Genomic DNA, 25,693 nt, shown 5'->3' with positions numbered 1-25,693 from the left:
TTAATAGCTTGAATGCTTTTATATACTCCATGTACAGAAAATGCAAGGAAAATACACTTGGCTTCGGCATACGTTTTTATGTGTACTTGAGCATGTGTGGAGAATATAATGGGCCATAGAGAGGTAATGAGAACACAAGTTTTAGAACCATCGGGATTTAGGTTAACATCTCTGTCTCTACCAATTGATAAAAGAATGGCCTTGGTAAAGTAACTTAGGTTACCTGTTGCATCAGATTCTTCTTCTGTAAAGCGAAGCGAAACACCCTGGGTCAAAGGGCTACCATGAAGACAAATGAAATGGCACATGTGAAGTTGCAAGTTAGTGTCTTGGCTTATAGCAAGGCATTTAGGACCTCCTGATTTGTTCTCTTATCTCTCGGACTTCATTATTTGACATTCCTTAAGACATTCCTTAATGTGATGATTAAGATCATGTGCTTCAGAGTTAAATCATGTTTGCTTCAATTTTGGCTTTACAATTTAGTTGCCAAGTAGTCTTGGACAGGCCACTTAGTTTCAGTGACCCTCACTTTCCTTAAAGCCCCCTTCATGGTAATTGGGTGATAAAATGGGACCACATATATGTTTGACACAGGGTAAAAGTGCAAAAAAAAGATTGCTCCAGTTGTGTCAAATCAGATGCAGAAACCTAAGTATCAGATGATATTTTATGTCTCTAGGTGTTTATCCATGATGGCTCCTCTCCCTAAGGGATCCTCATCATCATTACTTCCTGCTTCTTCCTCACAGGTTGACTCTTGTATTTGAAACTCAGTTCAATAATTCTCTTCCCTGACTTCAGTAGCTGTCCAAAATTTTTACACTCATACATCACCAGGGATCCTTGTTTGCTAAGCTTTCCCTGACTTCAGTAGCTGTCCAAAATTTTTACACTCATACATCACCAGGGATCCTTGTTTGCAATGCAGATTCTTTAGCTCCAGCCACAGACATTCTGGTTCATCATATCTTTGGTGGGTCTCATGAAATCTTCAGGCTTAAAAACATCTTTGAGTGATTCCAGTGTAGGTGGTCCCTTGACCTGCTTTAACAGCCTGTATACTGTACATGGCAAGTCCTTATTTGACATTAAAGCCCTCCTGGACAAACACACAAGTCAAGATGTGTCTGTCCATGTGGAATCTGATGTGTTCTCCCACTAAATTCCCAAATGGTCACCTGTATTATTCCTACCATCTAAATTTTAGAAGTCAGATCATATTACCTACACATGCTAATGATTTCTCATTCCTGTCTAACTAAAAGCTAAAATCTTCTCTCACCCAGCCCCTGATCTTCTCTGCCCTTCATTCTTACCACTCAACCTGGCTCATCCTACCCCCAAACCCTTGATGATTGGGAGACTCAGTTTCCCAAGGGTTTGGGGGCTAGTACTTAGAAACCTCAGTAAGATTTTTTCCAGCAATGGCTTTTGGGGCAATTAATATTCAAATAATAGAATCTACTTATCTTGGCACTGACATCAGCACTAGCTGGTTGGGAACACGAGCAGTCCTATGGCAGGAGATGCCTGTAAATCTCAGCTTTATTAGAAGGGAAGACACAGGAGTAGATTTGCAGAAGCCTTGCAAAATGATGCAATACTCTGATTGATTGCTTTTTGGTTGGTCTGTGTTTTTAATGCACTGTGCCTTGCAGATAATAAATGCTCAATAACAGTGGAATGAATAGGACCTGGATTTGGCAGTAGCTGAGTCTGGGTAGTTACCATTAAGACTGATGGATATCATTATGCTTCCTGGATACTATAGACATATGCAAAGAACAAGGACTTTGAAAGACTAGTCTCAGCTCGTCTTCATTCCTGTTACCTAATCTGTACAATGGGCATAATTGGATCACCCACTTCCCTCTGTGGGCCTTGCACAGATTAAAGAGATTGATGTTTGGGTCAGGTTCTTTGCAGCTGTTATTAGGATAACAGACTTGAGGTTTGGGTGTCTGAATTTTAAGGGAGTTGCCAGTTAGAGTCCTGATTTCACACACAGTAAGACAGAATAAAGAGTGTGTGATACTTATTTCTTAAAAAGAGAGAGAAAAGAAGGAGAAAAAAAATAAAAAAGGATCTGAGGCAAATATGGCCAAATGTTAACATCTGTTAAATCTGGGTGGTGAATAAATAATATATTTTTAAAAGAATGTGTAAAATGCCAAAATCAAGTAGTTAATATATGTGCTGTTCATAATCTTGCAAGCTTATTCATCTTAACTCCATTTCTGATCCTTGAATATTAGTCATCCCACCCTTCAACAGAGAGCCTTCACACAGTCTTTGGGTGGCAGAAATATTGGCTAATGGCTTTTTAAAGTCCTGAATAGAACTTGATTTTAAAGCCCAATTAGACTGGTTTTCATGAGTACAACTCTTAAAACTGTCACCTTGTTCTAGTTAAAGTTCCATGTAAGCAAGGGTCATGTTGTGTTTCATTTATAGTTTTTATTTCATTAGACAAATATAATGAACATTAACCAGCAGGGAAAGTGATAAGGCCAAGATATTTGTATGTGTTCATTCCTATGATTTTTTTTCCTGTAAACTTGCCATGAATTTTCTACTGAGGTTAACTCAATTCCAAATTGTAAACTATCAAAATTTGTATTTGACTGTGTATATGTGTTAACCTTTCTGAAAACCAACACAAAAGCAAAAAAAGCTTTCTTTGGAGAATGACAAACATCAAGAGTAAATGGAATCGATATAGCTGATCCATGTTTTTGAAGTTTTACTGACAATGTTATGTGGGTTAATCACTAGTTCTAAATTGCTTGTTTCTTACCAAGGAAATAGTAATACCCTTGAAGTAATTTTACTTATCTCTGTAGAAAACAGATCCTGTTCAAAGAAAGTATTTTTCACATATTTTAATGGTTAACGACGAGGGTTCTGGACCATATGGGGTTTTTACACAGCTTTTGCATTTACAGGTATTGATCTGGAGCAAATGACTTCTCTTTTCTAGAGCTCAGTTGTCTCTTTTGTAAAATGGGGGTAATAATATTAATAGCCTTCTCATGTGGTTTTGAGAGAATTCAATGAATTAAAAAAAACATGCAAGTGCTTGGGACACTTTAGGCAAATTGTAAGCATGCAATATGTGTAGTTATTAGAACTAATAAAACTGAGTTACTAATTTTTCCATGCAAAACTTATCTCCCTTCTCTGAGCTGGCCCACGATCCTGAACTGGCTCTGTTCCGGTACTTGTCACACTATATAGTATTTTTTCTGTTTCTTTGCCCTTATCTGCCACTCTCCTCTGAATTCTCCTGAGAAGGGATGATAGTGTTAGCACAGAGCCAGGAGCATCAGTGGACAAAAACAGTGCTGACATCCTCCCCTCTGGTATTCACGACAGTAATGCTCCCTTGACCTCTCTTCAACACAGTATCTTAGCATTCATTCACTGACAGTGGATTAGAACCAAAGAGTCCAAGATGCAAAGTATTTGTTACCCATATAATATATGCTCATCAAAGGAGTAATATAAATTTCCTTTGTCTATTTATTATTTTTTTAAAAAATTTAAAAGCAATTTTGAGAGTAGTTTTAGGTTTATAAAACAATTGAGAGGAAGGTTTAGAGATTTCCTAAACCCCCTGCCCCCACACATGCATAGCCTCTTCCATTATAAACATCACTCTTCCCTTATAAACCAGATGGTGATTTTTTTTTTAAACTAAGGATGAACCTAACTTTGTTCCAAGATGTGTAGTCTGCATCTGCAGATCTTGTCATTGACTTCCTGGCAGAATGTAGGAGTATAATACTTTCTGTTTTCCCATTTTCCATCTCTTACTTCAATTTGTCCAATGGTTTATTTTTAATTAAGAGTCATTCCTTTGTTGAATTCTAGCTATCATATATGAGACATAATGACTTCAGAGATGAATATATGATCTCATTCCTTAAGAAGGTAAACAATATTATTAAAATTATTAATTATAAACATAACTATAGTTAATATTATTAATTACAAAGCTATTACTTTATGACTTATTTTGTGTGTATTAATCTCCCCTGTTATACTGGTACCTCTGTGGCCTCCTTATGACATGGGACAAATTACTCCATCTCTCTGAATTCAAGCTTCTTTTTACAAAACGAAGAGAGTAGTAGTACCTATCTCACAGAGTTGTAAGAATTATTAAGAATATGCACCCTATGATTTTTCCTGAAACAATTGTGGTTAGCCGATTATTTGTAATATGTAATATCTGCCTCAGCTCAACTGGGGGCTTTGAGTGTTGTTACTATGCCTTCCTTGTTCCCCTTGATAGCTAGTTTTCAGCCATTGTGCCTGATACATAGTAAACTCAATTACTGTTAATCACTATTGAGTGAACCTGGAAGTAATTGCAAAGATGGAATTGAAGCTATGTGCCTGGCTCCTTTAGTTTGAGAGACATTGAGAAAAAAATATTTATAAACTTATTTTTTTTTAAGTTCTTTATGTAGGAGTACTTTGTATCTATTATACATTTTAATGTATCTTTTATGTAGGAATATCTTGTATTAGGATGAGTTTTTCTTTTTTTGAGCAGCACCCTTTTTAAGGTGCCTAATAACTTGCCAAAAAGTAAAATTCATTTCCAGGATGATATCCATGAAATGTTCTCTTTAATGATATTTAGATATTTAAAACTATATATTTGATGATATGTATCTATATAGATACAGGCATTATCTATCTATCTATCTATCTGTCATCAATAGATACATCTGTAACATCTATCTATCATCATCATCACCATCATCTGTAACTTGTGGATAAAGGGAAGAATTCCCTTCCTTTTCAGGACTACTTAGTGGAATTGTATAAAAATTTTTAAAAAGTAACAGTTTTGTTCAGATTTTTAAGGGGGGAGGGGCAAAGGAAGACGGGGAGAGAGAATCTTAAGCCAGCTCCATGTCCAACACGGAGCCCGATCTCACAACCCTTAGATTACAACCTGAGCCAAAATCAAGTCTGATGCTCAACCGACTGAGCTACCCCGGTGCCCCTCAGACTTTTTCTTAAATGGCTGAATTACCTTCATGGATCTATTTCCTACATAAGCAACTTTTCCAAAATAAGCTTAGTATATTTATGATTTAAAATTATTTAGTAGGAGAAATATATGTACAATTGATTACTAAAAGTTGAAGTGATTATCTCTTTGAAAGAAGAGAAGACTATGATGGTCATGCAATCTCAGACCTTTGATTTTTGTTGACAGGAAACATGTAGCATATTATATGATAGGAGGGGCAGAGATTCAGTGTTAGCCAACACAGCTCCCTGCCTCTGCTTTTCAGATGTCAGGAAGTGTGTTGTTTGTTTGCTTTCCTTTAGTGCAGGGGTCCTTAATATATTTTTGTGCTGTGGAAGCCTTGTGAAGCCTACAGACTCCTTCTCAGAATAATATGTTATTTATTTATTTATTTATTTATTTATTTATAAAAATTTTATTTATTTATTCATGAGGGACACAGAGAGGCAGAGACACAAGCAGAAGGAGAAGCAGGTTCCCGTGGCAAGCCTGATGTGGGACTTGATCCCAGGATCCCAGGATCATGACCTGAGCCAAAGGCAGACACTCAACTACTGAGCCACCCAGGTGCCCCAGAAAAATGTTTTAAATGAATAAAATAAAATATATAGGATTAGATTAAACCAATGGCATACAGTTAGCAAAATATTTGAGTTTTTGATAAAGCAATATATGTGCATATTTATCAGTAAATTAAATAAGACCTAGACATTGAATAGCTGATGATGGGATAAGAATAAACAATATTGAAACTAATATAACATTGGATGTTAACTATATCGGAATTAAGATAGAAAAAGAAGAAACAATATTTTGAGATATCACTGACAATTATAATGTGATATGAAAATACCCATGATTTCTTCCCAAAATCACAGTTATTGCCAATACCACTATTGTGATATTGCCTATATTTATGATGGAGGGGAATTCTAAGTTTTAGTTAGAGATTAGTGAAAACAAAACACTTCTGCTTTAGTTGGGAGGAGATAAAATGGTATTAGTTTGGTTTTTGTTTCCAAATAAGACTTTTTAATAGGACCTGTTCTGTTCCTTTCTTTCCCATTTTCTCACTCAGAAGAACACTTCATTAGGAGTAATAGAATTTTTGTTTGGGACTTTAATATTCATCCAGATTATCTTAAGGAAAAAAAAATAAGATGAATGAGTATCAGAACCTTACTAAAAAGAAAGAAAAAAAAAGACTTTCTTACAAGCCTGGTTATGTTTGCTAACTGTAAATTAACTGTACAAGTTCTAGTTCATTACTATATTTATTTTTGTGTTACACACTGAGACCTCAAGAGACTTTTGGAGCCAGAGAAAGAGCAAAATTATCTGATGAAAGAGAGAGCACACCACAGAAAGCCCGAGCTATGGCTCAGGAATGTGAATGTAAGATCAAGGATGGTACTTTGGGCAAGGGTTGAATGAATTTTTAATATTTATCAATTTTTATTAAGGATGCAGCTTAGTTTTACAAAGACATTGTCATGTTTCAAGTATTTTCCCCTTTGTTTCTTTTTCTCAGTGCTGTAGAAATGTCACTTGTTCAAAATAATACTGCCCCAGCATTTAAAACTCAGTTCATGGGAATTTATATTTTTCTTTAGAATGAAAAATATATCATTCTGAAGAATGAAAAATACATTGATTTTCCTCATACTATTCTTTATAAAACATTTTTTCTTTTTGCTAATGAAACCTTATACAATATGAGGACTCTTAGATTCCATTTTATTGCAATTTGACAATATTTATGAGCACTTACTGCTGCCAGACACTGTGTGGATGTGTAGGGAAATATAGAAAGGAATAAGAAACCACACATTCCCTGGTGGTTTCAAAAGGGTCAGGTAAAGGGAGAAAGAGACCTAAAAATTAGCCATGAGGAAAAAAAGTAAATTAGTAATAGTAATAGTAGTTATTGTTGGGTGCTCGGTAATTTTCATTCATTTTTGCTCATTCAGGAAAGGAGCCTTTATCTGAAAATAACAAAATTCCAACAGAAGCTGGCTTAAAAAGTAAGGTAATTTATTTCTCGTGTGCCAATTCATAAGTAGGGCAGTTCACGGATAATCAAATCCATGACCCAATAACTCTTATAAGATTTTCCCCCCATTTTTTTTTCTGTTTCATTATGGGTTGAGTGTATGGCTCTATTACCAGTCTGATAACAAACTTTACGATGACAAGATGGCTTCCCCACTTTCAGGCACCACTTTCAGGCATCACATGAAAACTTGACAGCATCCGAAAGAGAATTTAGTAGCCAAAAACCAGAAGAAAATAAAATACAGTAAAGCAACCAGCCATCCACCCTCTCCCAAATGAAATGAAACAAAATGAAAATCTTCACCAGAAGCACCCAGCAGTGTGTTACCAGGCTCTGGTTGATGTCTCCCAGTGTATCATGGGTTTACCAATATTTGTTGATTGACCAATGGGGGTATTTATCATGTCTTATCAGACATTTTTTCAGAATTGATGCAAACCTATTTCTCTCTGAGCCCCGCTTACTTTAAAAAGGAAAACAAGGAGCCCCTGGCTCAGTCAGTTGAGCATCTGACTCTTGATTTTTGGCTCAGGTCACAATCTCTAGCCCCGTGTCAGGCTCTGAGCTGTGGAGAGTCTGCTTGAAGAATCTCTCCCTCTGCCCCTCCCTCTACTCATGCCCATGCTCTCTCTTCCCCTCTCTCTCTCTAAAATAAATAAGTCTTTAAAAAAAAAAGAGAACAAATCAAATTTATATTTAAGCATACTTCTCTTGTTGAATTTAACATTGGACAATTTTAATAATTGTACAAATTCTTTTGCCTGGCTCTGGATAGTTAGTTATTGTAAAGTGAGTCCTTATGAAAACAAAGTGAAAGAACCAGAGAGCCTACCTGTTTACTTAAATATGCTAGGGAAAGTTGAAATAGAAGTTGTAAAGTAATTGCTACAAACTGCAAAAAGACTGAATGTCTTGGTGCAAATTAACCGTTTAGATATTTGAGCCACTAAAGGGCTGTAATTAGACTACACCTTTATTTAATCCCCATGTTATTCATTTAGTTTCTCTTCTTGCTAATGCCAAATTCATTTAATGTGTATAGTTTCAATTGGACAGAAATACAGATGCCTATTATTGCATATGTCTGGGTGCCTTGCAGAACAATAGCTTAATATTTGGGTAATCACAATTCCTTGAGCTTCATTATATTTCTTCTTGGAGAATGGAAAAGTATTTGACTTTGCTTTCTCCTTATGAAAAATGAGGAGTTTAAATCCTTTCTCAAGTATTTTGTTACTGTTGTTTTCCTTCTGTGAGGTAGATGTTAAAAATTTAGGTAATCTGTAAAGTAGCATTTGATTATCTGGCTTTTTTGAACTCAAAGTATTCTAATTTTAACTAAAACATATGATTATTGTAAACTCACAAGTTTCTGATCACCAAAGTATAACTGAGATTAATTCATAATTGAAACATAACAATGGATGCAGTACCCGTAATGGCTATCTGAAGTATATTTGTTTCTGGCTTAAAGCTTTTACAGAGTGGTGTCTTTTATTCTTTGCTAAATCCTACTATTTAAAGATTTAAGGGGACAAATTCTTAAAAATTCTACCTATAACGAGGAAAATCAAGGTCATGTCTAGGGTTGACGGTAGGGGTGCTACTTGCTGAATATGAGAAAACAGGGCTGTGTGTAATATAATTTTCTTGCTGGAGAGATAATATGACCAGATAGGGATATTTGAAAATTAAAGTTAGATTTGGCATCTAAATACCCTTTCGTTTGCAGGGTTTTGATCTGTTTATTGGCCACACAAAAATATATTGCTTTTTCATAATCTTGATTCTGCCACTAAAGTTATTTCCCCCCATGCTTTGATGTGATATATTTTATTTTCAAGTGCTTGTTTCACAAAGATCTGCAAACAGAATAAGATATCCACTTCCCTCCTCCATTGGCCATGTTTTTTGTTTAGTTAGCCAACTTCAACAGGAAGATATTAAAATGATTAATCCTTATAACTTAAGAGTGACTGGAAATTATGGGAGCTGGACTCCAATTGTTATCTCTTAAATATGAATGCAGTGTAATATTACAGATGTGTAATTCATCCTGAACTATTTAATCACTACAATCTGTAGATAAGCTGGCTTCTGAATTTTTGCCTGATGTCATAACTAAGTCCTCCTACCCATTCAAGTCACCAGGCCCGGGCTGAAGATCAGTGTTTAGAGAATCCAGCTAAATGAATAATAGGCTTAAAAAGGCATCATCTGTAAGACTTCTCCAAACTTTTCCCAGCTCCTTTAATTTTAATTGTCAAAATGAGTGCCAGTGTGAGGTTTTTGGTTATCTACCTTCAAGTGTATTCATAATGGGAAAGCACTGGATTTGGAATCAGAATACCTGGAATGAGACCTAGTCCTGTCGTTTATTACCCATGGGACTCAGGACCAATTATCTAAACATCTCTGACTTGCTTCATATATAGAAATAAAGCATGATGAGGCCTTCTGCACGTGGCTGTCATGTAACTAAAGTGAAGCACTGATGTACAAAACATGGGGAATTGTCACCTATAAGCCAAAGTTAAGGTAGGAGGACTCTGCAAGATGCTTTTCCTTCGTTCACTTATAAGGAACTTCTAATAGGTGTTGTAGTATGAGATTTAAAAGCAAAACATTGGAAACAACTTGAATATCCAAAAATAGAAATTGGTTGTGTATATTTTATTACTTCACTAATGGAATACCATGTGTATAGCCATTGAAATGCCATACATCTATATTAACCTGAAAAGCATCCATATTCATTTACAAGTAAGAAAAACACAGTATTAAATATATTGCATAATCAAATTTTATTAAAATTACTAATTTGTTAATTACTACTTTGTATGTGTACATACAAACATTGATGCATGAATATAAAGTATAGAAGAAAAGATGTAAAGTGGCTATCTCCTGATGTTGGGGTTTGGAATGATTTTGGCTATTCACATCTTCTAAGTTTTCTGAAATAAACATAGAATACTTACATAAGGACACACACACACATTAGAAATTCCAGTTTGAGGCTTTCTATAATATCTGATAACTCCTTCTTTCTCCTACCTCTTAATATCCAGTCTACGGCCAAGGCATTGGGGCCAGCATTTACTTGGATGCTAGTACCTTTGTTTCTATTGCCCTGGCAATCAGTGTCCCAATTCAGAAGTCATTCTTCCTCATCAGTGGATGCAACAAGCTTCTAACTAGTCACTCTGTTTCCACTCTTCACCTCTATTTCTTCCCTTCCAATCCATCTTCATAAAGATCCTCAAATCACAAATGATTTCTAGAGTGCAGAGTTGATTCTGTTACCCTTAGGTCCTGCCTGCTTTCCTGACCTCAACCCCAGATAGATTTGATTGCTTCTTTTTGTCTTAGGACATTTGGTTTATGGTCTTCAGCCTGGTATTCAGAGCCTTTTATAATATAGCCAAGGCTTATTTCCTGCTCTCCCACACATACTCGTCACCCAGCCAAGCATAACTACTGTTCTCTGAATGCCCTGGACTTTTCTGTCTCCAGTTTAGATCATCATATTCATCAGTTGGAATGCTACTGCCTATTAAAACCCTACAAATGATTTATATAGCCCAGCTAACCTCCCACTTTTTCTGAATTCTAGGTGTACTTTTTCCTACTTTTGAATCTCATAGAATTTTGGAAATTTATATATTCGTTCATTTATTCATATCATTTTTGAGTATTTGCTGTATTCTAGGGGCTACCTGGTTGCTCAGATATAGAGGGGTAAACAAGTACAGATACACTCTTGCCCTTGAGCAATTAACAATCTAATACTTAAACATTTCTGCTTTATTTATATCTATTGACTTATGGTGAACTTGACTTAACTACCACCTCCCCCTGCAATCATACATACTCTGATTGTAGGCACCTTGAGTGTTATTTATATTTGACTCCCTCAAAGAAACATTGTGTTCTATGACAAATGAAAGACAGTCAACAAATGTATTGTTGAAAGGGCAGAGAGAAGAATGAAATAAAATACTTTATTCAAGCAACATATTTACTTGTGTAACATAGTGTATAATATTGGAATAATAGTATATATAACTATACATATTTATATATTACATACAATTTTATATAACACATATAATTTTTTAACACATATAATTTTTAACTATGTAACTTTATCTGTTCAGTGCTTTTAAGTTTAAATTTGGAAAAAAATAAGATTAAGCAACAAATAAATAAATAAAATGTAGATTTTGTTCTTATGTAGCATTATGGATCTCTAAATGATGAGAACCAGTTATTTCTACCAGCTGGTTCCAGGCAAGTCCAACATGAGACTGATTTCTTTAAGTAAAACAGAGGCAGAGCACATTCTTCTATTGGGGAGCAAGTTATGCTACAGATATCCTACTTGATCATTTAGCCAGGAAGACCAAGGACGTGAGAGTACCTGTCTTCTTAATTAGTAGATGTTGGCCTATAAGAATTTAAATGCTTAGCAGAGTACTAAATTTGGATACTTGATCTATTTATGACCTACAAATACATGAGGCCTTTAGATTGTGTTATTATTTTACTTAAAAAAACAGTCCTTAGTGTAATTTTCCTCTTCATGGAATTATTCACTTAAGAATTTCCCTTGGAGGGATACCTGGGTGGTGCAGTGGTTGAGCATCTGCTTTCAGCTCAGGTTGTGATCCTTGGGTCCTGGGATCAAGTCCCACATTGGGCTACCTGCATGGAGCCTGCTTCTCCCTCTGCTATGTCTCTGCCTCTTTCTCTGTGTCTCTCATGAATAAACACATAAAGTCTTAAAGAAAAAAGTAATTTCCCTTGGAGAAATGAACTCCCTTCCTATCTATTAAATATCTCTACCTGTTTATATTATAGTTTTTCTTCATTTTAAAATAAGGATATCAGTTGTTTTCCTTTTTTTTCCCTTTAAATAAAAGGGCTGGTAACAAATTAAAGGATATTTACACAAAAGGTCTTTTCTTTTAAGAGACTATGTAAGGGTATTATGCTGAGTGAAATAAGTCAATCGGAGAAGGACAAACATTATATGGTCTCATTCATTTGGGGAATATAAATAATAGTGAAAGGGAATAGAAGAGAAGGGAGAAGAAATGGGTAGGAAATATCAGAAAGGGAGACAGAACATGAAGACTCCTAACTCTGGGAAACGAACTAGGGGTGGTGGAAGGGGAGGAGGGCAGGGGGTGGCAGTGACTGGGTGACGGGCACTGAGGGGGGCACTTGACGGGATGAGTAGGTGTTATTCTGTATGTTGGCAAATTGAACACCAATAAAAAACAAATTTATTATTAAAAAAAAGAGACTATGTAAGGAATCTACATTAATATTTTTAACGAATTCGGCTGTTTTCAAGTGACTCCTTCGTATAGTTGTTTTCACTCAAATCTGCTAAATCCATTAAAGACGAGACAAACCGAAAAGCACTGTTATCATCTTATGAGAAATCTGTGTCTATCTAAGGAATTGGGTGCACCCATATGGTTTGGTGTGTGAGAGATTTGATACTGAAAGATTCCATCCAAATGATTTGTGCACATTCTACTATGATTCAAATACAGCTTACGAGCTTGCTCCTGTCTGAATCATACGGCAAACAGGATGTACTGTTGATATTTTGTTTCCCCCAACTGAATTATAAGGTCCTTGGGTATAGGAGTCATAGTGTATTATTTGTTTTGGTTTACTTAATTTCACATTATTTTGTGCTTGCTTTATGGTATGAGTGGTTAATCTTATCAATCTGATTTCTCATGTGTTGTTGTAAGAAATTAGCTTTAAGACACATGCATGGATTGGATTTTTTTTTCTGTTTTATTAATTGTGGCCTGAATATAACTTTGGTATGTTTTTTTCTCCAGAAGAGCTTATTTATAGGTACTTCTTAGGTTTTTATGCAATTTATACTCAGGATGTTTTAGTAGTAGCATCTACCTTTTGGTAATTCCAGAAGAAATGTATTTTCCTATCTGTAATGTTGACTGTTCTAAATATTTAAAAGAAAATAAAATTGGTAAGTGAAAAAAGAGCTAAAATGTAGATTTTCCTTTCCTATTGTCTGTTGTTTGAGATTAGAGATCACGAAGTACCTTTCTTGCCTTCTGCAATGTAATTATTTCTTTTCAAATCCATATTGGTGTGGAAATACAGCTCAAGAGGAAGAATTTCCTGATGTCTTATTTAATACTACGCCTCTATGAGTTGTCCTCTCTATTTTTTCTTGAAGTTATACACTCCAAAAGTACTGTCATTGCCCTTGCTTTTCGTCTTTGCTGCACATTTACTTTTCGACAGGCTTAAATAATGGCTAAAATGGTTGAAATGATTTATGCCTGTAGAGTGATGTCTTCATTTGCTCTATTCACATTTCTTTTTTTACTAATGGTCTGGTGAACACCTAGTGTAGGTGCGTTTTATTAGAGAGTATATTCCCTCTAAATGCTGTTCCTAAGCTGAAAGAAATGGGCCATAATCATATAAAAATAAAGTATCTCTTTGTAGAATTTACAAGAAATGGAATGTCCTTATTCCTGAGGCATAGAACATAAGGGCTTTTTTCTCTCACTCTAAGATTGCTCTTTATACTAATGTTGATTACGTGTACCACGTCAACAGCTGTTGTGATGTTTAGAAAGCAAAAGTGTCTATTGAAAATCTCAACTAAAAGGAGTTAATCTCTTGAAGTTTCTAGTTATCTACAATTTTCTTCTTCCTGTTAAGACAGGAGAGATGGTTTCCACTCTCTACAGATTGCTTCACTCCTAGTTCATAAAATTGCAATTAATAATGGTGAGCTAAGATCATTCTGGACTTGATGTACTGCCCTATCATCGTTGAAAGAGAGTCCTTAAATCTGCTGTTTAACAACTTATAGGGACTTTGCACTGATTAATTCATCTGGTCATAGTCTCAAGGCTGACACGGCATCTTGTAGGCCTTCCATTCCATTGGGATCAACATCATCATTTTATAAGAAATGAGCTTACTACTTTATAGACTTAGTTGGAAAGAAATTTCAAACGTCAGCTGTAGGACGTGGCACTGGAATTTAATTTGTTGACCTATGAGAACACAGAATATCTCATCTTTTACTGAACTTTCTAAACATAAAATAAGGTTATCAGAGAATGAAAATGATTCTGACATTTGAACTTCAGTAGAAGGCCAATACATTTAAAGTAAGTACTCTCCTTCCTGAAATGTTCAGCACTCCTTCAAAAGTACATGTCAGGTTCTTAAGAAAATATTATCCCTTGTGGAGAAAAGCACTGGAAATCGGATCATGGGTACTGGTTCATAGAGTCAACATCATTTGGGGGCCATGCAGCTTCTGTTCTCCCTCTCTTCCTGTGTCGAATTCCCTGAGTTCCCTCTAAAGAGGCATCTCTATCCCTTTAGGAAAAGCTTTGTGGTACTGTCAGTCAAGTTTCCCTGCATCACCTTACCACAAGGGGGACTCATGGCCAAAGCTATTGAGCTTTCTTGGGATTTGTAGTCTTGAGTATGAGCACAGAAAAGTATGTAGAGCCAATTTGTTCTAGGAATGGTGACAAGTATGTTGTTAAGTCTCACTAACAGGATCACCAGAGCTTCGAGCTCTGAGACAGTGTCCTGCCCATTCTGGACCTGGATTTTCCACTGACTCTATAAGCTACCTCCAAGCCTTTTAATAAATTCCTCTTTTTTTTATTAATTTAGCTAGAATCACTGTTAGTTACTTTTTTTCTCAAGAACTATGTAATGAATAATTTTATGTGTCAATTGGCTATGCTAAAAGATACTCAGGTAGTTAGTAAAATACTATTTCTGGGTGTGTCCATGAGGGTATTTCAGGAATAGATTAACATTTGCATTTGTAGTCTGATTTTTTAAAAATGATAAGCTTTCACCAATGTGGGTAGGCATCATTCAATCCATTAGATGAAACAAAAAGGCAGAAGAAAGGCAAATTTTCTGTCTTCATTTGAACTAGAATATCTATCTTAATCTGCCCTTGGACATTAGCACTCTTGGTTTTCAGAACTTGTTACTTGGACCAGGATTTACATCATTGGCTCACAGAAATTGGGACTCGGTTGGGCACTATACCGTTGGCTTTCCTGAGCCTCCAGTTTGCAGACAATGGATCATGCATGGGACCTCTCAGCCTCCATAATTGTGTGAGCCAGCCCCTCCTCATAAAAAATCTACCATCTATCCATCCATCCATTCATCCATATCCATTCTATTGGTTTTGTTTCTCTGGAGAACTCTGACAAAAAAAACTATTAAAGTTTTTTTTTGTAATTATTTTATAATTATTAAATTTTGAAAGTAATGTGTTGCCCTTGGTTAGTCTCTTATATATTCTTTTGAGAATGAAATGTAGTGGATACTTTTACTACAATAAAAAATATGTCTTTTGCAGGCATTTCCAGGGTAATGATTACATTGGAATCCAAATGCTGACCTAAGGTCTATGATAGATTTGAAACTCTGTTCCTGAGCAAACTCTCCAGATGCATTGAATGCCAACCTTCCTTTGTGTCAAGATGCTCCAGACACTCTTGTTTTCATTCATTTCTTGGAGCATGATCTTTCCTGCCTTAATCCTTTACCTGAAATTTTATTTCATTTCCTTCACTCTCCCCATCAACAAATACCTTCTCATTCTTTTGTCGAAGCAAAAACTCTCCCCATCAACATTAGTCAGAGTGGACAACTGATCTCATATATCTTATTGCCCAGTTGATAGTCTTTACAGGGATGCCTCATGGACATTTCACACTTAGCTTGACCCACCCAGATCTTCTGATTCTCTCATCTCCAGTCAGTTTTTCTCTCATTCTTCTCCACTCAGCATTACTGTAATGCAGCATCCCAAGCCAGAGGTCAGCCTTGACTCATTTCTTTGTATTGCTCTACATCAATGCACCAGCCAGTTCCATTGGCCCTACCTCCCAAATAGATCCCAATCCCTATTCTCCCTCTTTCACCTTCAAAGTCTTTTCCTATCCCAATTATTATCTTTTGTTTGGTCAACTGCAATGTCTTCTTGTTTATTTCTGCATACACTCTTTGCTTCATACAATATAAGTGACTGTATATTTCCCTGCTTGGAATCATCAGTGGCTTCTAATTCCAATTAGGAAAAAAATATCCAAATTCCTGACTGTGGCCAACAGGGTCCTACACTATTTTCAACTTAAGCACCTTCCTTTTCCTCCTTCCCTCCCTCTGTCCTTTCCTCCCCTCCAGCTATTCTGAGCTATACTATTTACACAGGCTCTTCTCCCTGGTGGAATGCTTTTCCCAGATTCAGCACAGCTGGCTCTTTTTGTTCATTTAGGTCTTAACTCAGATATTTCTCCCTCAGAACTTCTTTGACCACTGATTCTAAAGAATAATTCCCCATGCCAATTATTATCACATCATCTTGCTTCAGAGTGTCAAAATAATTACTCTTGTAAAATTAATCATGTTCTTGTACTTGTTTCACTCATATGACTTGTGAGGGCATATTTTTCACATCTAAGTTTTCCTTTCAACTGTGTTTGAAAACGAAACAACATACTATTTGGCTGTTACTTTTTACTCACCTGTATGCTTGTTATTAGGTAACACGTTTTTATAAGTTAATGAAGAGTACAGAAATAAGAGCTAATGATTCCATTTTGTGTGCATACATAGTAAAAGGCATTTCAAGGTATGCTCTATGTGTGGAAGTTAACTGAAAATGGATATTAGTGTGTCTTAATTTTCAAGGTAGACACCAAAAAAATGCCCCTTTAAAAGTGAGAATGATCTGAGGGAGAGAATTAGTGTGGATTAATATTTGTCATTATAATAAAGCATCCAGATACATGAGCTTCTGGAGGGCAGGCACTCTGGCATCATAAGTATTTGGCATCTTTAATTCTTTGCTTAACATGTTGACTGTGAGTTCAAGAAGAACCTCATCAAGTGGGTTATTGAGATGAAGAAAATACACATTTTGGAATTAATGCTCATTATCGAAGAGTATTTTTTTGAGCAAATGAAGTAAACTGTCTTCACTTAGAATTAAGGGAAGGCCAGAGAATTTGTGAATGTCAATAAATGTAAGATTCTCACTTTTTCTGTCTCATTTGCAAACAATCATCGATCCAGAGTGAGATGGGATTCTTGTATTATGGATTTGAGGTTTTGCATTATATTGAAAAGGGAATTTGGGGAACATGGCTTTTGGGACCTCTAGGCTGTTTTCAGTATCTTGGATTACTAGCCTCTAATATTTCTGAATTCTGATTAAATGACAACCAGTGTTTTCAAGTTGCCAAGTCATTGGTGACCTAGCCCCTCTACTTCAATGCTTACTAAATTTAGGGAAGTTTACTTTAAAATGTATCTAAATAATGATTTTGAAATCACCAAAGAGTGTAGTCTCATGTAACTGCTTATAGGAAAGGAACTATACTAAATTCAAAATAACTACATTATTTTCACCCCCTTTTCTTCCTGGCACTTATGGAAAATGAGAGCAAAGCTTGTGCATTGCCTTCCTCCCTCTTTTTATTTGATCACACCCATTTTCAAAGTATGTATTTTCTCATTGGAGCTTCTCCCAATTTAACAACTGTTGGACAGAGTGAACACCCAGTTAGATTCTGAAACTATGCCCTGGCATGCTGAGGGCACATTTATTACTTGGGATGATTTTGTTCTTTCCTCTGCTTATTACACCCATAAAGAGAACGCCTCTCTAAAACAATTACAGCTAGTCTTTTGAAGGACAAAGTTTTATTTCAAGGTTCTTAATTTTACCTTTTTTAGGTCGAACACTTGTCTTTGCCCATACCTATGAATGCGTGTGCTTGTTTATATAGATCTGTGCCAATGCAGCAATATTTAGGGAAAAGTGCCTTTTAGGACACTGTAATAGATCTTGTTCAGAGATACAAACTCTTGGGACAGAACTTAGAAACTGGTAGCCTCCGGGCTACAATGGACTCACAGAACCTGGCTTCATTTGTCCTGCGTGGTGCGTTATTATTGCTGCTGTTGTTGTTTTTACCTTATCTTTAGAAATCTGGAGATTTCACACAGAAATCCAGATTCCCATCTTCTCCTGAAAAATCCGGAGACACTGTAAAAATTGTGTGCACTTCCAACCCTGGTGATGCCGTGATTTTAAACTGCAAATGGCAACAATTTAAAGGCTTCCATCCCTTCATTTTGATGTTTCTCTTCCGTATCAAATGGTGTAAGGTACAAGCACTAAAATGCTTACCCAGAATGCTCCCTGGCTTAATGGGGTATTACATGCCATCTTATTCCACCTGTAATTTCCCCCCCAATTTCTATGTTATATCAATTTTTCCTTCATAAAATTTTTTCACATTTGGGCCTATTTTCTTCCTCTCCTTGTTATGACTTTTACCCAGGTTGTCTTCCTCCCTTCTGGGCTACTGAAGGAATGCATGGCTGTCTTTGCCATCACCACCCCTCTTGCTTTCACCTTGTCTCTGCCTGTCCCTTCCCGCTCTGCACAGCAGTTACAGATTTATGTCTCCCAATCCCGCTTCAGTACATCAGTCCCTGCCCTCAGACCTGCAGTGACAACCCAGAACCCATGTCCAGCTACTTACCCTGTAGTCAGAACTCAGTCTGTTTTTTCCCTGCAGTTTGTGTTAAACCCTACTCAGATAACTAGCCACCATGCCCCTTTCCCTTGCACCAAAGCAGGAATCTTCTACTCCAATGCCTCCACTCCCAGAGGTATATCTCATCCTCTCCACCTGTGCAAAGGATCATGAGCTCCTTAAAGATGTCCTTTCTCACCTATTTTGGTACACTCTTGTACATTATGGTTCCTCCTGCCTCGTTACAGGTTTCAAAATTACACTGTTTCTCTGATGGTCTTAAAACAGAGTTTCTCCATGTAGGGTCTCTGCGCATCTTAATTCAGAATCACCTGTCTTCCTCCTAAGCATTCATTCCTGGGCTTCACCTGTGTGATCCTCAATCCTTTAAGTTGCGGCCTAGGAATCTGATAAATCTAAAATTTGAAAAGTCAGGCCTTGAAAGGCAAGATGACTAGTGTGGTATAAGATTGCCTGATGGTTTGATAGAAAAAAAAAAAAAACCCAAGATTCAATTAATCTTACAGTGAGTGCATTGTCAGGTCTGCCAGTATGTTCCTTAAGCTCTTTTTATTCTAATTGTTGATAACAGCTCTGGCTGTGGCTTTAGCCAGGTCCTGACACCATGGCTGAAAGCCTTGGGGCACATGAGATCCATCTCCATCAGAGGGAAAGTGGAAGGTAAGAGCCTCTTCACCTTATAGGCCAAAGCAAGACCTCAGATAAACCTCTTGAGTATAGGACCCTGTTTGCTTTTTTTTTTTTAATTGTTCTTTAGCATGCTCATGCCTTGTCTCCAGTAATGCCATGATTCATAAATGTCAAATCGCATTGGACAAACTGATTTTATGTTTGAAGTAGAGAGTTTAGGAGGAATGTCTCTTCTCAGTTTGGCAATGATGGTGGTAACTCCTGTCGGTGGCATGCGTGCTCTGAGGCTGGACACTGTGGTCAGTGATTTCTGTAGGTTATCCCAGAGTGGGCTTGCTCCAACCCTAATTAGACATCACTGTCATTCCCTACGTTGTAGCAGGGAGCCTTCAGCTGGCATTGCAGGGAGAGGCAAGAGACAGTGATGTGAGACGCAGCTACTCTTGTCATTTGTGAACAAAAATTCTAAACAACTTTAAAGTATTGATTTCTTTATTTTGTGTGTGTGTGTGTGTGTGTGTGTGTGTGTGTAAGAAAGGGGTTGAAAAACTTAAAATAGGGATGGATAACCACTGGAGAAGTCACTGGGACAAAGTGGATGAAGGCCAAGAATGGAATTTAAGACTGGGTTCAGCATTCGGATTGCCACTTAACTGCTCTGCAAGTTTGAGCAGACCCAAAGTCTCTCTGAACTTCAGTACTTTAATCTGTAAAATGAGGGCAATGCTGCCACACAATTGTTGTAGGGACTAAATGAAGAGATTTATGTAAAAATTATATAAATATACAGTGCTATTACTATTGCAGATTGTTCAAAGTGTCAAGATCTCAGAAAACATAGTTACATTATTTTGAATCATGCTTTAAAAGTGGGGCGGGGGGCACCTGGGTGGCTCAGTGGTTGAGTATCTGCCTTCGGTTCAGGTTGTGATCCTGGGTTTCTGGAATGGAGTCTTGCATCGGGCCCCTTGGAGGGAGCCTGCTTCTCCCTCTGCCTGTGTCTCTCATGAATAAATAAATAAAATCTATTAAAAATAAAATAAAAAGAGGAGAAAACCCCACAGTAATAATAAGATCTTCTTATCCCCATAATCTCACAAAGCAGACATCATGGTCCCTAGGAATGTAAGGAATCTGAGGCTCAGGGAGGTTAGGTAAACTGCCACAGTCACACAGCTAATAAATAGCTAAGCTGAGACTTAAAAACCACACCTGCCTTAAAAGCTCTGTTCTTCCTACTGCACCAGTTAGCCTTTTAAAGGAAAAAAAAAAAAAAAGCCAGCACATATACTTTTTCTTAACATTAAAAAAAAAAAAAACGACATTTATGTTCGAAAACTAACTCATCCTGATAATTCCCAATTAAGATGTTGTCATCTAGCATCTGGCTCAATTTCCTTTTATGAAATATAGTAAACATAATTTGAGTATAGCTTAAATGAAGTGTCCAAATGGGATAAAACAGGTCACCTGGGAAATTAGATTTTATAGATTACAAGAATTCAATGCCTAAATCGTACCTAATGGACGCAATTTTTTTAAAAAAAATCTTCAGGAGACAATTGACTGTTCTATCAATTTTACTATTACTTCTCTGTGAGACATCTATAGCCTGGAGCAACTAGAGCAAAAATAAATAATATAAAGTTGACTATAAATAGGAGTGAAGAATACCTGTGTCCTCATGGGTTTGGGGTTCACAAGAAAAATAAAGGGGGATCTTTGACACAAATTCAATTCTTCCACATTGAATTTAAAACATCCTATTTAAAAGTATATAATAAAGAGAACTTAGAGAATTTTCTTGCCTTGTGGCTTTTTGAAGGAAATAATTTTGAGTATGTATCAGTCTTTATCCAGGAATAGAGTCTGTGGTAGAAATGAGCTCCAGCTATTAATTTTGACTACTGGGGGTCATTGGGCAGAAGAAATCATTTTTTTTAAAGAGTCAACAGTTTTTGAATAAGAGAGGGATTATGAAGAAGAGTGAATGTGAGGGTGTGAAGGTGGAGGTGTTGGTTTAAGCACCGTAGAGAAATATCTGAGCACTACCATGCCCTGACAAGTAGCTCAAGTATCTTTCCTTTGAAATAAGCTGCAAGGTGGTGGTGAAATTCACATACTACAGAGTTGCACTGTCTGGGATCAAATCCCACCTCTGTCACTTGCTAATTTTGTGATTTGAGGCAATTTTACTTGAGCTCTCTGAAATTCTCTTTTCTCATCTGAAATTAGGAACGGTTACTGCTTCATCAGGTTGGTATGATGACTCAGCATAATCATTGATACACATCGTCAGTGTGGTTGTTGTCGTTATTATTGTTTTGGTGTTGTAGAGCTTTTTCGACATAAACACTCAAGTCGCCCCCTGACGTTATAAAACAATTTTGAGGACTGGGAACTACTTAAGAGTCTCTTTACAACGGGATAGAGTCATGCAGTAGTCTACAAGGCCCCTATCTATTGAGATAAAATGTTAATTCAGTTTCCTTTAGGAGCCATTACAGATGGTCATAAAATGAAAAGATTATAAAACCAAACCTTCTAGTAAATAATCACGAGTTTCTACGTATTTTCCAAAGTGCACAAATTTGTACTCATCTGAGGAGAACATATCGATTTGTGTGTGTATTTCAAGCAACCATCTTACCCATGCGAGGCCCGTGGCGGACAGTATTCTCCCCTGGGAAGGTGGCTTCTCTAATTGCAGTGAATGGTGATTCTATTTGTAGACAGTACTTCCTACAGCATGCCTTTCTCTCTGTGATTATTATCTAAGAGATACCTCTCCTCAAATTATTTAGTCTTCTTGGCTATAAAGGAGAGCATTCTACAGCATAAGAGCCTTGCAGATAATATGGATCTGGGTTGAAAATGTTATATTCTCTTATCAACAAAATAATCAGTGTATACTGCAGCATAGAAAGTACAACAATACTTCAATACTAAAGACACTCAAACTACGACTTAGGCAAAAAAAAAAAATTAAAAAATAAAAAGGAGAAGAAGGAAGAAAAAGAAAAAAGAAAACCAGAAGTACTAATATTATTTGAGCTTCTAGGGTATTTTCCTCCTTCTCCCACACTGTCTCTTGCTAATAAACAAAATCACAATTTTTCACATTGATAAAAAATCAACAGCAAGAAAACTTACCTTCCTTTAACCAAGAAATGTTATTTTTATCATTTTCAAAATGCTCAGCTGTTCTTACTTTTATCTTTTCCAGCTCAGTTTCTGACATCTAAGTGGAAACAGAATTTGTGATATAAAAAATTCATTAAGAACCCGCATTTATAACATTGAGCTTTATATTTAGAGACTACTACCATATTATAGGACAATTTTATCTCTATAATTTTTCAGTTCGCTGTCTAATGTTAAGTCTTACATTTTATCCATTTGTAGTATTTTAAAACATTGACAGTGAACTAAACTTTAGATGATGTTTCATTTTTCAGCAGTAAAGATGGCTATAAGATCGAATAATTTCTGAATATGAAAGAATAACAGATTAACAGCTAGTCACAGATTTAAAAAAAAACATTCAGTTGCTGTTTTAATGCCTTTTATATAATCTATTTTTAAAAAAAGCATGCTGTAAAGTGATATACAAAGATACAACCACAAACAATAAACTCAAAAGGACCTTTTCAGCAACTTATTGGATCCAGTGAGAATCTTACGACCTGAGCCAGGCCAAGTGGAGCTCCCCGAAGGCGCTGACACCTATTAATGCACCTTCAGTGCATTTGCACTTGACTTGCGTGGCTTGCTCTCAGTGAGCTAGGACGCTCCACGTGAATCAGTGCCTCAGTGTAACTTACCTGTGTGTTCCCGATGGAGGAGGCCCAAGGTGCGGGACAAGGGAGCAGCCTGGGGATGCTCTGGGCAGCCTTCCTTGTTGTCTCTCGATGTCCAGCATTCCTCCACCCTGTCAGAAGTGAGCTGAGAAGCAAATACGCTCCCTCCCTGGGTGGTGCTAGATTTGTCTTGCTGCCAGAAGCATCTAACTTGCGGCTGAGAGGATTTTTTTTTTTTAAGGTAATATAAAGCCTGTGGTTCAAAACAATAAAAACCTTTTCCAGGCTAGCACTTACTTAAAATGACACTCTGCAAAATCAGGTGCAAATAATGAACTCTTTTCAAATCGACAATTTCTTTAGTCCCCTTTCCTTCCACACCTGCCATTCACCGCTTAGGGGGTTAATTGTAAAGGATGTGGAAAAAAACCCATGGAAAAAATAGAAATGGACTATCTGGGTTGAAAGAAAAAGAAGGGAAATTTCTACAAAGTTCGAAGTTTTATTTTCTAGAAGTTCATCCTGTAGCTGACATTTTGAAAAGCAAGTTTTTAAAACATTTTTTAGGCAACAAGAAAACATTTCAAGTTTTTATTTAAAAAAAAATTTTTTTTTGAGTCTGCACATATTCCAAAAAGAATTTGGAGTAACGTTTTAAAAGAGAATTTGTCATTAGGTTGTTAGTCAAAGATCATACAGTTTTCAATGAAAGGTTAACAACAAAAAGTATAATTCATAGTGATGATAAATAGTCCAACATTTCTAAAGGTTGTCTTTCTTTTTTTTTTTTTTTCCCCCATGGAAATAATTTTATTTTTTGGCGCCAAGTGGTTTTCCTCCTCCAGTGTCCCTGGACAACTGTCTGTTCTCTCATCACCTTATACCCATTTCTTCTCCTTAACCAATTTCATTTTTTATACTTTGCTTCCAGTCTCATCTTTAAAAACTTGCTTGATAATCCAATTTTTATACTAATCACTTTCACTTCCTCCCAATATCAAGAAGATAACATTCTTCAGGCCACCAAGGAAGGTCTCAAGTGGTCTGATTTTTCCAGGTGCCTAGCTTTTATTCTGACCCAACTGCAATGCTGCTTGCTGTTTCTTCAACCTGCTTGCTTCTGTTATTAACATTCCAGAAATGTTTCCTCAAAATCCCATCTCCACTCCCACCTTGAAGCCTTCTTGATTGATACCTCTCCTCTGGAAAAATGATTGCTCCCTATTCTGATCCCATTTGGCACTCTTGGTGTAATCATCTCCATTTTGGTCTCACATAAACCTGTCTTAACTTCCTTCTAAGACTATAAACCCCCTGAAGGCTTGGCCTATATCTCAGCATTTTCTATGTCTTATTCAGTGTGTGGCTTCGCTAATTGCAGTGAATGGTGATTCTATTTGTAGACATTACTTCCTATAGCATGCCTTTCTTTTCTGTGATTATTGTCTAAGAGATACCTCTCCTCAAATTATTTAGTCTTCTTGGTTATAAAGAAGAGCATTCTACAGCTTAAGAACCTTGCAGATAATATGGATCTGGATTGAAAATGTATATTCTGCAGATATATAATGAAATAAAACCAGCAAATATACCGAATGCTGTTTTCCTTTGTCCCAAAGTCCTAGGATACACCTACTTAAAAATTCCTTTAGGTTGTGTCTTCTCTATAGTTAGAGCTTTTTTTTTTTTTTTTAATCCAACAAAGTTTGGATTTATTGGCCTGTGGCAATGAAGAGGAGGGCACAATGTTTGAAAAGTGGGCGTCTCAGTAAAAGAAAGTGAAAGTGGATTTATTACTTATTACAGTGTTTCAGAAAGTGTTAGATTAGGGGAGGGATTAAGAAAGAGGAATTTCACTCTTAAATGGGTATATCTGTTGTAGCATTTTATGTCCCTTACTCATTCATTTGGTGACCTAATCTAATTTCCTTAATAGTTGAAGCATTGTCCTTTGGAAAAGCATATTATCTAAAAATTTATGTATTAGCGGGACCAGGAAGAAATTTGGTAAATATCAGCTATGGCGATCTTAAAACAGTGAAGAGAGACAACATGGAAGGTGAGAAAAGGTAATGCACAAACAGCTAGTGGAAAAGAGTCAGTCAAGCAACCAGAAGGGAATAATGAGTGAGCCAGGAACACAGTTGAGTGTATTGTTACTCCTAGTTGTTTTTCATTTGTATTTTAATATTAGACCATATGGTTAATAAAACATTTTTTTTAAGATTCAAAATGGAGTTTAGATCTTCCTAAGGTTACAAGTCATATAACATCTTTTTCCATGTAGTTCTAAGGCAGGAAACCCATTTTGACCTGTGAGCCTCTGATGCTTCCAGGTTCACATCCTGTGGTCATTTTTATATACTTTATTTAGTTTCACTTAAACTATTTTCCAATTATCCATCCCAAGAGCAGTCCGTTACTCAAACTCCTGTCTGGGTTTCTTACTTTTGAGATTACAGATTACTTTTGCTTGTGGTTTATTCTTTGATTATTCTTGATCTCTATATATTTTCCACTTGTTTTA

The 25,693-nt window shown here is 36.4% G+C and overlaps 1 protein-coding gene across 1 annotated transcript in view; it reads right to left on the bottom strand.

The window, feature by feature from the left end:
• The window catches only part of MDFIC2 (MyoD family inhibitor domain containing 2), a 105,118-nt gene extending 81,795 nt beyond the window's left edge, over positions 1 to 23,323 (bottom strand). The window contains exons 1-2 of the mRNA XM_072720468.1: positions 23,191 to 23,323; positions 22,520 to 22,607 (exon numbers count right to left, since the gene is read on the bottom strand). Coding sequence (XP_072576569.1) covers positions 22,520 to 22,607 — 88 coding nt within the window. The 5' untranslated portion in view covers positions 23,191 to 23,323. The remainder of the gene's footprint in view (positions 1 to 22,519; positions 22,608 to 23,190) is intronic.
• Positions 23,324 to 25,693: the final 2,370 nt, after the last annotated feature.

Source organism: Vulpes vulpes, chromosome 9 (assembly GCF_048418805.1).
Source record: "Vulpes vulpes isolate BD-2025 chromosome 9, VulVul3, whole genome shotgun sequence".
In the NCBI taxonomy this organism is placed as follows: domain Eukaryota; kingdom Metazoa; phylum Chordata; class Mammalia; order Carnivora; family Canidae; genus Vulpes; species Vulpes vulpes.
Note: the sequence above shows the minus strand (reverse complement) of the source record. Positions and strands in the feature narration are given on the sequence as shown.